At 51.8% G+C, this 12998-nt stretch overlaps 7 protein-coding genes across 7 annotated transcripts; 3 read left to right on the top strand and 4 right to left on the bottom strand.

Annotated features, from left to right (window-relative positions):
* The first annotated feature begins 264 nt into the window (after window positions 1-264).
* Window positions 265-1487, top strand: BDW74DRAFT_1131 (gluconokinase). Its single transcript, XM_073721830.1, has 2 exons — window positions 265-692; window positions 786-1487. The coding sequence occupies exons 1-2, from the start codon at window positions 432-434 to the stop codon at window positions 1275-1277; spliced, it is 753 nt and encodes a 250-aa protein (XP_073589374.1). The 5' UTR covers window positions 265-431; the 3' UTR covers window positions 1278-1487.
* Window positions 1207-2442, bottom strand: BDW74DRAFT_141551 (uncharacterized protein). The gene has a single exon (XM_073722571.1). The coding sequence runs from the start codon at window positions 2389-2391 to the stop codon at window positions 1915-1917; it is 477 nt and encodes a 158-aa protein (XP_073589373.1). The 5' UTR covers window positions 2392-2442; the 3' UTR covers window positions 1207-1914.
* An 89-nt stretch (window positions 2443-2531) lies between these two features.
* BDW74DRAFT_172120 (uncharacterized protein) lies at window positions 2532-4711 on the bottom strand (the record flags this gene model as incomplete). The annotated part of the gene is made up of 5 exons (XM_073727448.1): window positions 2532-2643; window positions 2698-3790; window positions 3839-4282; window positions 4316-4510; window positions 4573-4711. The coding sequence occupies 5 exons, from the start codon at window positions 4709-4711 to the stop codon at window positions 2532-2534; spliced, it is 1983 nt and encodes a 660-aa protein (XP_073589372.1).
* A 293-nt stretch (window positions 4712-5004) lies between these two features.
* BDW74DRAFT_1109 (putative 2-oxo acid dehydrogenases acyltransferase) lies at window positions 5005-7156 on the bottom strand. Its single transcript, XM_073721772.1, has 4 exons — window positions 6885-7156; window positions 6697-6800; window positions 6574-6645; window positions 5005-6519 (listed from the first exon to the last, which is right to left on the bottom strand). The coding sequence occupies exons 1-4, from the start codon at window positions 7060-7062 to the stop codon at window positions 5431-5433; spliced, it is 1443 nt and encodes a 480-aa protein (XP_073589371.1). The 5' UTR covers window positions 7063-7156; the 3' UTR covers window positions 5005-5430.
* Window positions 7157-7603: 447 nt separating this feature from the next.
* BDW74DRAFT_1065 (sterol desaturase family protein) lies at window positions 7604-8889 on the top strand. Its single transcript, XM_073721645.1, has 3 exons — window positions 7604-7872; window positions 7932-8437; window positions 8510-8889. The coding sequence occupies exons 1-3, from the start codon at window positions 7646-7648 to the stop codon at window positions 8704-8706; spliced, it is 930 nt and encodes a 309-aa protein (XP_073589370.1). The 5' UTR covers window positions 7604-7645; the 3' UTR covers window positions 8707-8889.
* BDW74DRAFT_164513 (uncharacterized protein) lies at window positions 8752-10790 on the bottom strand (the record flags this gene model as incomplete). Its single annotated transcript, XM_073726273.1, has 4 exons — window positions 8752-9077; window positions 9131-10560; window positions 10616-10670; window positions 10721-10790. The coding sequence occupies 4 exons, from the start codon at window positions 10788-10790 to the stop codon at window positions 8752-8754; spliced, it is 1881 nt and encodes a 626-aa protein (XP_073589369.1).
* Window positions 10791-10883: 93 nt separating this feature from the next.
* Window positions 10884-12995, top strand: BDW74DRAFT_141532 (phosphatidylinositol-specific phospholipase C). The gene has a single exon (XM_073722570.1). It carries the CDS (start codon window positions 11418-11420, stop codon window positions 12876-12878), a length of 1461 nt encoding a protein of 486 aa, XP_073589368.1. The 5' UTR covers window positions 10884-11417; the 3' UTR covers window positions 12879-12995.
* Window positions 12996-12998: the final 3 nt, after the last annotated feature.

Genomic DNA, 12998 nt, shown 5'->3' with positions numbered 1-12998 from the left:
CCCCCACCGGTATTCTGTATTATCATTTCACCAGCAATTAATCCCCGGATAAAGAATCGGGATGTGGCCCTGGAATCTCTACAAATACCGTCATGACCCACTGCGCAAGGCCTGGTGCCGACTCCTGAGACAGCCCTGATTTCACCCTTGACACACGTACTTATACACCGTAATCTCCTCCTGTATTTACTCTAATCCTTTATTCCTTTCCTCGATTCTGCCTTGCGCAAACTTGACTCGTCCATTCTACTAGAGCCCGGAAATTTGACTTGCAGCTATCCTTTGTCTCGTGGTAATACAGGCGCACTGCAATTAAACCATAACACACTCCAACTTTGCGACTACATCTACCTTCCCAAGATCTCTTCTCCCTTTCACCCCCTACCCTTTCTACGCACCTACATATATAAAATTGAAGAGAAGCCATCAAAATGCTCTCCGCCAGCGAACGCAACCCGACTCCGGTCATGGACCCGTCGCGCACCAAAGTCTCCGCGCTGAACCATAACCACGGTCACAACCACCACAACACCATGCCCTCGGCCTCAGAACAGCAGCTCGCCAACCACGCCATGTCCCCGCAATCAACCCAGCACATCTGGGTCGTCACCGGGCCCGCCGGCAGCGGCAAAAGCACCGTCGGCCGCTATCTCGAGCAGGAACTGGGCGTGCCCTTCCTCGAGGGCGATGATGTAAGTACCGTCCGGTCCCGTATATACATATACATACCACCAGCACAAACAATCTTTGAGGACGAGAACGAGCACTAATAAGACAACGAGTAGTTTCACCCCGCCTCCAACAAAGCCAAAATGTCCACCGGCACCCCCCTCACCGACGCAGACCGCTGGGACTGGCTGATCTCGCTGCGCAGCGCCGCAACAACGCTTCTCAGCACGCCCGTGCCAAAACCCATGCCCACAGAGCCCACAGCCACATCAACGCCGCGCGGCGTGGTGGTCGCCTGCTCCGCGCTGAAGAAGAAATACCGAGATGTCATGCGCGTGGCCGCGTACGGGTCGCCCAACGTGCACATCCACTTCGTGTACCTGAAGCTGGATGCGGAGACGCTTTATGCGCGGGTGTCGGCGCGCCAGGCGCACTATATGAAGCAGAGTATGGTGGAGAGTCAGCTGAGGGATTTGGAGGAGCCGAGGGGGGACGAGTGGGATGCGCTTACGGTGCCGGTGAAGGTGGAGATGGGGATGGGGGATGTGCAAAGGGAGGTTATGCGTGCTGTTAAGGGGGTTGTGGAGGAGTATGAGAAAGCTTCTTAGTTTTTCTTTCTGGTTATGGCTCTAGCTGTGGCTCTGGTTTGGACTCCGATGTTGTTTCTGGGTCTGGACTGAGGGCTAGGTGCGTTATACGAATATGCATGGGTGGCGTTCTTCGGCGTTGAGCTTAGATTTTGTTTTTGTTTTTGGGGTTATTGTTCTGAGCGGGCTTTACAATCATGGTGAATCAACCATGCGGACCGAGGAAGCGAGGATGAAGGGCGAGGGTCAGTGTTATACAGGACCGTTGGGCTCAGGAGGCTTTTGATGGTAGCGCTTGTGCTACTTAGACTGCTCCAATTCTTTGCAGCTGTCTACAGAGACAAAAGGCTATTTATCTGATGCTGAATCAATCATATGCTTCGCTGCTTCCCCGTCATACACCTCAGTAAATAAAATATGCTTAGCTCAAGGAAATTGAAATGCAGCCCACGCCAAAATTGAGCTTCAGGAATGCTGTCTCTCCACTGCATTCCACGACCAACCCTAATCGCAATCTCAGTTGGAAAGTTCCATTTCAGAGAATATCGAATTCAGACCATGCCCACAACTGGGGAGAGCCACCTAGACCGGCTTTCTGACAGGAGAAACTTGAGGCTCAGACCGTGTCCAATAGCCAGCGAAGTCCCTTAAGACAGTCCTACTCCGCGGGTTTTTCCTGAAGATCTTCTGCTTGATCTGCGTCCTTGACCTCGTCCTCAAGTTTCTTGTATTGCTTCATCTCTCCTGTGAAAGGATCCCATTCCTCCAATCTCCCCTCAGGGCTGCAAAACTCGCTAATCCAGCTCTCAAATACTTCACGGGAAGCGCGATCATCAAGGCTGATCGGATCGCCAGGAATCAGGTCAACCAAGCGGCACCGGGGATCTGACTCGGTGCATTTCTCCGCAATTTCCTTGTATTGAGGGCGTGAAGCCGTGACCTCAGGGACTGCGCCTTTGTGTCGATTGACATAGTAGAATATCCTCACATTCCGGTGAAATGCCACGACTACCGGCTTTCCTCTGGGTGCGAGGCTTGATTGATATTCGTCTGTGTCCTCCCTTTTTTGAACGACGTACTCCAACGTTGCTTCCCATTCCTCAGGGCTCTCGTGTCGCTTATGTCGGAGAATCATGACCAGACCGCTGCAGGAAAGCAGCTCTGTTTTCAAGAGCCTATAGCCGTGGGGGGGGGGGGGGGGGCGCGGCACGGATAATGCGCAGCAACGATACGGATAAACATGGACCTCTCCGATGATCCCATGAGACTCAGAATCTAACGCTCAAAAGCAGCCTCGAGATATTCCAAGTAGAGGTGATCTGGTAGGGCAAACAGTCGCTCTGGGTCTCTGCGACCGGGCCAGTAACGGTCAAGTTCTTCTGCCGACCTTGGAAGATGTGAGAACTCGACACCGGTCTGAAAAGATGGAGGTGAAACTTACTCGTTAATTATGTCCTCAGGCCCGGAATACGGAGGCCGCTTGAGCGGTATACCCGGATACTCAAGGCTCACTCCATCTATAACACTACTCCGCTTCCCAATCCCTATAATGGGGCTCAGCGTGAGCTCGTTTGTCTTCTTCGGTATACTCCACAGAGCGTTCTTGTTTTGCTTGTTGCTACCAGCAGATGTGACTAACTTGCGGCCAGAATCTAGCTCTTCGAGGGTCCAGGAATCACTGGGCGTTCCCTCGCTGTCTGGGACAAGAGCGTAATCATCGTTGAGACGAGACTTGCGACAATAGAAGTCTCTGCAGCAGTCCGATGCTTGAGCAAGGGAGAGGTATGTTTGATGGCCCGAGAACTCCATGATTCTGGTCAAGATCTCGTTGGGAAACACGCGCGACTTCGTGCCTGCTACTTTTCTATCCATCACGGAGTCGAAGAATTGTGTCAACATGATGCCAGTGAAAAGAGCGATTTCCTGTCCGGTAACATCTTCGTCATCTTTATCATGGCCATGGCCGTGATCATCACCTTCATTAGCTCCATCATTGGTGTCATCGTCGTCAGTATTATCATTATCGCCGCCGTCATCGGCATCACCAGTGCCTCGGGCTTTCTGAGTGTCTGCAGCCTTGTCAATACCGCCCTCGTCAGCGGCACCGTCAGCGGCGGCGATGGCTCCTTCGGCATCGTCCTGTTCGTTCTTCTGTTTTTCTGCTTCTTTCAATTGATTCCCTTCTGTCGATTCTTCCTCCGACGGAAGCTTTGTAATTTTCGACCGAGGTCCGTTGGGGTAAGCTGAATTACTCTCATCAAAGTAAATGAAGTTCATCAAGGGCGACTTCGTGACCTTGGCTTCGCCATCTTGGCTCTTTTCGACGCGAATAAAGATCACGTCCAAGATGGAGAATAACAAGGCATCAAAGGATTTTAGGCCTTGTTGAAGACCACTTTCCACAACTGTAGCCACCGCAGCTTCTTGGACCTCGACAAGATCCGTTCTGGGCGTTAGGTAGACGAGGACGTTTCCCAGCCAGAACGGATTGCTCTGAGGAGCAGATCCAGAATCAGTACCGGGACGGTGGCCCTCTCATAGATGCATTGGAAGCAAAGTCTGCTCTGCTTCCGGGTGCTCACTGTCAGGGATCAAGAAGAATCCCTCACTCGAATAGGTATCGTTGAGATGCTCAGGGCATGCAAAGGCTACGTCGCCAGCGGCAACGGACAAGATGGCGAATGCGATCTCTCTAAAGGGCGAGGAGGTAGAAGTCCACTCGGCGTAGGACCTGTCTATCAAAGTACGATACGCACGGCAAATGAAAAGTACAGCTTTGAGGAGCAGTCTTCGTCTGGAGGGATTGACTGAGTCGAAACTTCCGAGGGCCACAGCTAAGTCTACCTCGACGTTGAAAGTCTTGTATCTTTCCCTCATTCCGATAAGATTTGACGGCGTGTTTTTGGCCAAAGCCTTGCGCTTACGGCGGTCCTCTGTCAAGTAGCTGTGCCAGCCAGGGTGGTGTGGCAGTTGCGAAAGGTTGAAGGACACGGCCTTGTCGACAGTAAGAAGTTCACGATCGAGATCTATAGTGTATGTCTATTCAATGAAAATGTTACCATCGCCAGCGTCCAGCAATGCGTGGGTCGGAGGGGCTTGAAGCATATCATCCACAGCCTTATAGCTTTGGGCAAACCGCTCGACGGGCGAGGACATGCTCCAAGGCTGGCCGAACTTGGGAGAAACACACAGGATCTCGTCTTCAAACTCCTGGCCGAGACGGCTGTATGTCTGTCTCATCTTCTCTAGCCATGCTGTATATTGATCATCAGTTAGATTCAAGCCGTGTAATATGCAGTTGGCCCATGGCCATGACTAACCTTGATATTCCTCGGGTCGGCAGGAATCTGGCGAACGAGGGCCTCGCCCAAGCCCTCGGGATAGCTGTCCCAATGGTTGTAGTAGACATAGTATCTACCGTTGCAGCGGTAGATCACCAGGCCTCTAGTGCCCATGTTGATGGTACAGAGTATGGAGACCCTGGTCGGAAGGGCGGAAACGGAGAGAGTTCAAGGTTGACAAGGAGGAGGTTCAATTGGAGAGAACAAGATCAAGGGGAGGGGAAAGGAGAGGGGAGAGGGGAGATGGGCAAACAGGTGGGTGAATAAAGTCTGAGACGGGAGAAGTGTTACTGCAGGGATCCTGCTGCAGGAGCACCGGCAGGTGGCGTGGGAGCCTAGCCAGGCAGCACCCGCCTGCAGCAACACTTTCGACTCTGGCCCAGCAATGACCATCACTGCTCCAAATTGTTGACACTTGGATGATACTTGCGCATAGGCATTCTTGCTTGCGATAACATTACATCGGCATCTTTGACCCTAGACAAATACGCCGCTGCCACAGCAGTACAACAATCTAAGAGATTACCGGTACAGACCTAGCTACACATAACTTCCTGCACGTCAAACGCTGTCAGGCAGTCTATCAAGCATGGTGTAAGCATGATTCAAGACACCGGCAGATATAAGGGAACGATTCAATCTGGTAGTAAACATGAGTTACATGGAATGACCAACTTCTCGGATGAATGCCTGGGTACTTAACTTAGCTTGGTACTCATTATGCCCGATACCAATCAAATGCAGAGTGAACAGTACGACTGTCTTCATTCATTGGGTCTATCAAGCTAGTCTAACCACCGCATCTGTGTATTTTATAGACTTTACAAAGCAGACTATCGCAGACTCACAAGCATCCGTTCAGGCGCCTCGATGAGTTCCTTGACTTTATTCGCCATCCTAGCCATTGTTGCACCATCAATAACACGGTGATCCGCGCTCCAGCTAAAGTTCACCACCTCTTCTTTGCTGACCTGCCCGGCTTCGTCGAAAACAGCTATCATTCTTGCCCTTCCGACGCCGAGGATCGCCAGTTCGTTCGTCACTATCACTGGGCTGACATATGTGCCTCCGATATTCCCGATGTTCGAGACTGTGATTGTGCCGCCGCTGAGGTCGGCTGGTGTAAGTTTCCCTTCTTGTCCCAGTGCGCTGAGACGCGAGATCTCACGCGCGATGTTTAGGATGGAAAGACTGCCCACGTCCTTGATGTTCGGGACTATCAGGCCCTGGGGGGTGTCCATTGCAATTCCGATGTTGTGTCTTGGTCTCACAATTAGTTGGGGTTTGTCAGCGTTGGTGGTGTCGAGTTTTGCGTTGAGAATTGGGTAGTCGTTTAGAGCAAGGGAGACGGCCTTGACGACGAATGAGAGGAATGTGATCTTCTGTGGATCATTTTTATCGCTGGCTATTTTCTTGCGTAGGGTTGTTATGCTGTTGATGCTGAGCTCGTCGCCGAATCCGAGATGTGGGATCGTTAGTGACCGGGTCATGCTCTTGAACATCTGCGTTTGGATAGGTGTTAGGTTGACGGCTGTTTCGGTTTGTGGTAATGTTGACGGTAATGTTGACGGTAATGGTGATGGTGTTGGGGCTGTCCTCGGTGCGTCTCGCGCTGCAATGAAACGATGGATATCCTCCTTGAGCACTCGGCCATCTCTGCCTGTTCCATTCACATCCTCGATATTCACTTTGAACTGCTTGAGGAGCCCGCGGACAGCAGGAGTCGCAAGCGTAGCATGGCGTGACTTTGGTGCACTGTTTGGGGCTGGCGGGGCTGGAGTATCTGGTAATGGAATACTCAGTTGGGATACTGGTTGCGAGTCAAACGTGACCCGCGCTGGTGGGGAATTCTCTGCGTTTGCTTCCGTTGGAGGGTGGTCTTCGGGGTATTGAGCGTCGTTGACTTCAATGTCACACAACGCCTATGAACACTTCAGGTTAGAACATAAAATCAATTGTGTAGATTTTGTTCTTACCCGCCCTGTAGGAACAGTGTCGTCCGCCTGAAAATGCAGCTTCTTCACTATGCCCTCATACCTTGAGGTGATCTATACATATCAGCACATGCTCAGTATGATCCTGAAGAGTGGAGAACAAACATCGTCAACTGCTTTATCAGACTGGTACTGGCAAAGCGGCTTCCACTCTTCGACCCTGGCCCCTTCCTCGACGTACCACTGGATGATCTGGACTTCCGTTATCCCTACGGAGACGAATTGAATCAGCAACAAGACATTGCAAGAAACGAGAAGTACTGCGAAGTTATAAAGCTATGGCTCAGGATTACCTTCGCCAACATCCTTTAGAACCTGAGACCTAATCCCCTCAAGAGCCAAAGCAGCGTGGAAACTTCGCCGGGGACAATATATTGTCGGCCGCAGTGATCGTACATCATTCAACGCTGTAAGGGATGGAGAACGCGCCCTGAGGCTGGAGAGGCCTCGACTGAAGTGTAGTAGACTCATTGTCACGCAGAGAAATAATCAAATGAATACAGAGTCAAGAGACCTCCCGCTGGGAGGAATAATCAACAACTCCCCTACTTATCTCCCCGCATTCTGCCTTCCCAGGGCCGACGATAGCCGCTGCCTAGCGTCATGTCACGTGTGGGTCTCTCCGCATTGTCGGCGATCTGTTGGAGACGTCACGTGCATCTAGGGACCGTCGTTCCTTTTTGTTAGGGCTTGGCAGGTTGTTGGGCGCGATTTAAGCATCAGGAGATCCTTCGGTTTGGAGTCAAACCACTCGGGACTTGAAATCACCTGTGGCTGAGCGGAGTGGCTCCATAAGTGAGCCCCTGAGACTATGTAGGTATTTGCCGTGTGGGTACTCTGCGGTAGGTAAAAAATAACTAAACGCTGGGTAGGTAAACGCCATTGTAGATAAATCCCGCTGTAGGTATTCCCCAGCCCTAATATGGGACCACGTCGGTGTTTACCAACATGTAGGTATTCTCCAGTATAAGAAAGGGGTGCCGGAACCATCTTAAATAACGTTCTCAGCTCCCCGGTTCTTGCTAAGTGCGTCCGATAGAGTTCCCCTTGCACCATGGACGTGATTCTGGACGTTCTGGATACATTCCTCTTCGACCGGGTGTACGCTTCGGTCCTGCCAGCATCAAGCTCAGTCGGCGATGCAGCGTTGGGATCGCAGAAGCTCTATAACCAGCACATTGGCAGATATGTTCCTCTGCCGCCGTCTCCATACGTGGACGCAAGTATGTGGAAAAGAGACGCTATCGTGCGGCAATCGATTTCACTGTTCCTTATTTCTTGGTATGCACCCTTATTCTCGCTGCAATGATGTGCTGACCAGGGCCTTGAATGATGTATAGGGTTTTTGGATCTGCCATGTACCTCATCGGGAGCGTGATTGTCTACCACACGATGTTCGACAAGCGGCTCCTGCGACACCCCCATTTCCTCCCAAACCAGATCCGCCTAGAAATCAAACAAGGTGTGACGTCGATCCCCGTCATCGCCATCCTAACCGCACCCTTCTTCCTGGCCGAAGTCCGGGGTTGGTCCAAGCTATACGACTTCGCGAGCGAGGCTCCATTCCCTGCGTACACATGGCTGCAATATCCGCTCTTCGTGTGCTTCACAGACTTCGGCATCTATTGGATCCACCGGTGGCTGCATATACCTTCCGTATACCGCTGGCTGCACAAGCCGCACCACAAATGGATCGTGCCGTCGCCGTTCGCTAGCTATGCTTTCCACCCGGTCGATGGGTGGTCGCAGAGTCTCCCGTACCACATCTTTCCATTTTTGTTTCCGCTGCAGAAGAGTGCTTATATAGGGCTTTTCGTCTTCGTGACCTCGTGGACATTGTGGATTCGTAAGTCCATCTCGTACCTTTGACGGGTTCCGTCGCCACCCATGCGAAGGTATAAATGCTAACAAGATATAGATGACGCCGAGTACCTCACAAACTCTGTGATTGTCAACGGGCCGGCCTGCCACACAATGCACCATTTGTACTTCAACTATAACTATGGGCAGTTCATGACCCTCTGGGATAGACTGGGAGGGACGTACCGCACGCCCAAAGAGGACGGCTTCCTGGAGAAGGAAAATCTCAAGACCCAGAGTATCAAGCATGAATAAACATGCGCTGTATATTAATAGTAATATGAGATAAATGCCAACTTTTCATCCATTGCCTGGAGTGTTTGGTGTCTTCATATACTGACTGCACCACTCGATAAACTCGTTCAATTTTCCCAAATCATCTGTTGCAGTGCTGTTCGTGTCCAAGTACGGCAGGCTCTTGCGCTGGCTGACAATGTCAAGGGTCGCAGTTAGCAATAAATATAGTTCTTCTGCATGCTTGGGGTAGCCCAGGAGAAGTTTCTGCTGGTTATTCGAGGATGTCCAATCCCATATCTGCTTCCAGTTCTTAGCAGCATGACTTATCTTCTCCAACGGTACCGACCCGAAGAAGTCAACCCTGGCCATGAAAGCGAGGGAATTCAGCGCTGAGGATTCTTGTTAGCATAGTTATAAGGCAAACAATGCCCGAGTAACATACCATAGATCATGATCAGTAAATGCTCCGCTGAAAGTGATAGCCTGGAAGGTACCGGTCCTGAGTCTGGACTTTCGAGCAATAACCGGACCGCTTCCCTTACAGATGGTAGGGGAAGCTCGGTTTCATAGTCCTTAGCGATATGGCTGAAGGTAGACGCATTCTCTGCCTCCCATATCTCTGTCTTCCAAGGAAACGAGCAGTCGAGCTCGAAGATGGAAATCGTGGGACGATTCTTGAAACAAAGAGTGAGGAACCCATCTGCAAGAAAGACCCATGAAGCAAGGCGTATACAGACTTCCTCCGCAACTAATGACCTCCATTTAGAATCATCGCCGTCACTGGCCGTGGGGACCTTCGATCGCTTCAAATTGAAGATTCCCAAGCAACGCATCAGTGATACTAAGCTTGGGTGGCGGATAATTCGAATGCGACGCCTAGCTTCCACCCTCTCTTGACCGAATTGAAGCATCTCAATGATAAGGGCAGCTTGAATGAGCTGAATCGTACTCAACTGGCTCGTAGGATCGTGGGTTGAGTGAGCAGATTGTGTTGATAGAGCAGTAACTCTTCGAAAGATATACTCCTCGGCAACATCAAGAAGCCTCGGTAACAGGGCTGCTTCGTCCAGGGAGTTGCTGTACGTTGCTCCTGTCAAGAATGTGGAGAGCAGGAGCGGGTTGGAAACATGTCCGGGATCGAATGTAGGAAAGTGCACAACCGGGAGATGCCAGTGAAGTGAGTGAAAGAAGACTGAAACAAAGATGCCAACATTTGAGACCGTGAAGAATGGAGCGAGCTGGGTAGGGTCAAGCGGCGACAGGGCACTCTCAGGGTCCTCCAATCCCATGGACTTGGAGGTTTCGACCAGATCCATGAGGAGCTCGTTCAATTGCCCAGAGAGTTTTGTAGGCCCCGTGCCAGAGGACAAAAAATCCATCTGTATATAGCCATCCATTGACAAGGGTGTTGGAAAGAAGGAGCCGGCACCTGAAAAGTCACCAAACCAAGCGGCCATGGAATCAAGCGGCACTAGAGCATCTTCAATGTGGGAATAGAGTGTTTCCAGGTTTCTTCGGACAGAGGATTCTGCTGTCGTCCCAATGGCAAGTCTGTCCTTTTCCAGTTTAGGATCGGTGAAGTGCCGAAGAAAAGAGAACTGAGAGTTGTCTTTTGACGACTTCGAAGGCCGTATCGGGGACGGTGATGGAATGTCTGTCGAGTCGGAACCCGTTGGGGAAAGCCCTTGCGACCCCAACTTGCAATCCAGTCCGAGCAACCGGCAGCGAGAACATGGAGATCCTCTATCACAAGCTCTTTTCGTGGAGAAGCATTGCTGACAGGACTGTCTCTTCCTCCCCGGTTTAGCTGCGGGAGCAGGCTGTTGGTTGTGCTTTATCGCACATGCTTTACTGTGTCTCCGGGCGACCTCTCTGCGCGAAGGTCAATTACGAACACCCATCTGCCCTAAAAATAGATATAACTTACGGTTTCAAGAAGGATTTCCCGCAAAATGGGCACGCAGAGGCGGCCTGGCCGGTGTCTAGTTCGTGGTCATTAGGCGAATAAATAGGGGAAGTCCGTTTTGCTCACGGGTCACCTCATGACGCTGCAAATGAGCTTTTCTCTGGTAAGTTTTGTCACACTGGGAGCACCGGAACATGTTCAAAACCCTTTCTGGGACTATACACAGATAGCACTTGACGATGAGGATAAAAGTGGAGATGGTGGATCATGTTGTTTCGGTAGGTATAGAGAGTCATGTGACTGGCCTGGATGGGATTAGTCAGCCTCATACAGCATGCAGACAATTGGGGAAAAATAAGGGTTCTCATTATTGGTGCTTATACTTGAAACGGATTGCCTGGAAGTTGTTCTCACTGTACTCTAGGTATTGCGGTGCGCTGTTATACCCAGAGACAAACATGAGATAGGCCACTGACCGAATGCGGTCATGGACGGCTTCTGACCCCTCCCCCGCCATCAGCACAAGGAGGTCCAATTTCTGGGGTGATTCTCATTTATCAATCCCCTTTGATCTGCGTCGGCTTCAATTGACCTTCGGCTAGCCTCGATCTCGGGGCTGAGGCTGACCGGGACTCCTAATTGGCGCCCCGCCCGTTGAGGGTGTTAGTGCGACAGTACCACAGATCTTTGGAGCCTAAAAGCTGAGCAGTGTCTGGAGTTTGGACTTACTTCAATTCCTATTTATTTCCAATCGTCGACTCTTCTGCCTTCTGCGGTTGCGTCCATTGTCGAAAGCAGATTGTCTTGCAGGCAGCGCGACACCATGGTGGCCGAACATCTGACCATCCGGAATCTCACTTCCACGCCAATCACACTGAAGCGCATTGAACGCTTTCGCGCGCCAGAGAAAACCCGCGATATTGATATCGGTGCTCTAGCAAAGAACTTCACTAGACTAGTGACCAATGTCACTCGCGCTGACGCCCCTGTCGCAACAATTACGGATGATACCAAACCTTTCCAGCACAAGGACGTCGACATCCATGTTGAGCCCTTCAAGACAGTGCGCACCGAGCTGCGCTCCTACATCGACTCAGATAAGGAGCGCATCCGCTGGGTTTTCGAGTCCAAGGGCGAGCGACACCAAATCCAGACTCCAGTGCCCACGACTGAAACCGCTAGCATGAAGCCGCTGAGCAAAGACGCGAAGCTCCGGTTCACGGGTATCTTCTCGCCAGCTGAATCTCACCTCGCCGTCTTTTCATCTGCAAACCTGCACGCATGGATGAAGGAGCTCAGGGACGACACCCTACTCTCCTCGCTCTCCATCCCGGGAACGCACAACTCCCCGACATGCCACGTCGCACCACCCTCAGTCCGCTGCCAGGCCGTCAGCCCGCGCGAGCAACTAAAGAACGGCGTACGCTTCTTCGACATCCGCGTGCAGCCCAAGTTCCCCAATGATGCAGCCAAGGACGAGCTCGCCCTCGTGCACAGCACATTCCCCGTATCCCTAACAGGCGACAAGTACTTCCGCGACCTGGAGCGCGAAGTCAACGACTTCCTGGAACACAATCCGTCCGAAACACTAATTATCTCGCTGAAACGCGAAGGACCTGGCACCCACACGGACGAGCAGCTCAGCCGCATCATCCGCGACCACTACGCCTGCCCAGGAAGCAGGTGGTACACGGACCCCAAGATCCCGACCCTGGGCGAAGCCCGCGGCAAGATCGTCCTCGTCCGCCGCTTCAACATGCTCGAGGAACTCAAGGACATCCATGGCGGCCGCGGCTGGGGTATCAACGCCACAGGCTGGGCGGACAACTGCGCCAACGCCACTTGCCCCAGCGGGCAAATCGTCATCCAGGATTTCTACGAGGTTCTCGAGACACAGAACATTGACAAGAAGATCCAGTACGTGAAGGATCACTGCAAGCGCGCTAGCGAGACGTGCTACCCCTTCGGGATCTTGCCAGGACCCAAGGCAACAAGAGCCCACCCGTTTTACATCAACTTCCTGAGCGCGAGCAACTTCTTCAAGCTGGGCACGTGGCCTGAGAGGATTGCGGCGAAGCTGAACCCCGCGACGGTAGATCATCTTTGCCGTAGGCATGGGGAGAAGGAGGGGGCTGACTGGTCGACGGGCATTCTGGTCACGGATTGGGTTGGCCTTGATGGGGATTGGGATCTTGTTAGGGCTATTGTGGGCTTGAATGCCAAGCTCATGGTTAGACAGAGGAAGCAGGAGAATGAGCATAAGGAGGAGCAGGATAAGAAATAGGGAAATGGCGTTATATGATACCAGGCGCTGTCGCGACGGTCTGATGTATGATGCGAAGATACCAAGCTAGGTTTATATTTTAATGGTTATGAGATACTGAGTATACATTGCTGAAAACAG

Source organism: Aspergillus multicolor, assembly GCF_047715735.1.
Source record: "Aspergillus multicolor strain CBS 133.54 unplaced genomic scaffold BDW74scaffold_1, whole genome shotgun sequence".
NCBI classification, from domain to species: Eukaryota; Fungi; Ascomycota; class Eurotiomycetes; order Eurotiales; family Aspergillaceae; genus Aspergillus; species Aspergillus multicolor.
The sequence above is the reverse complement of the archived record's forward strand: the minus strand, read 5'-3'. Positions and strand labels throughout refer to the sequence as shown.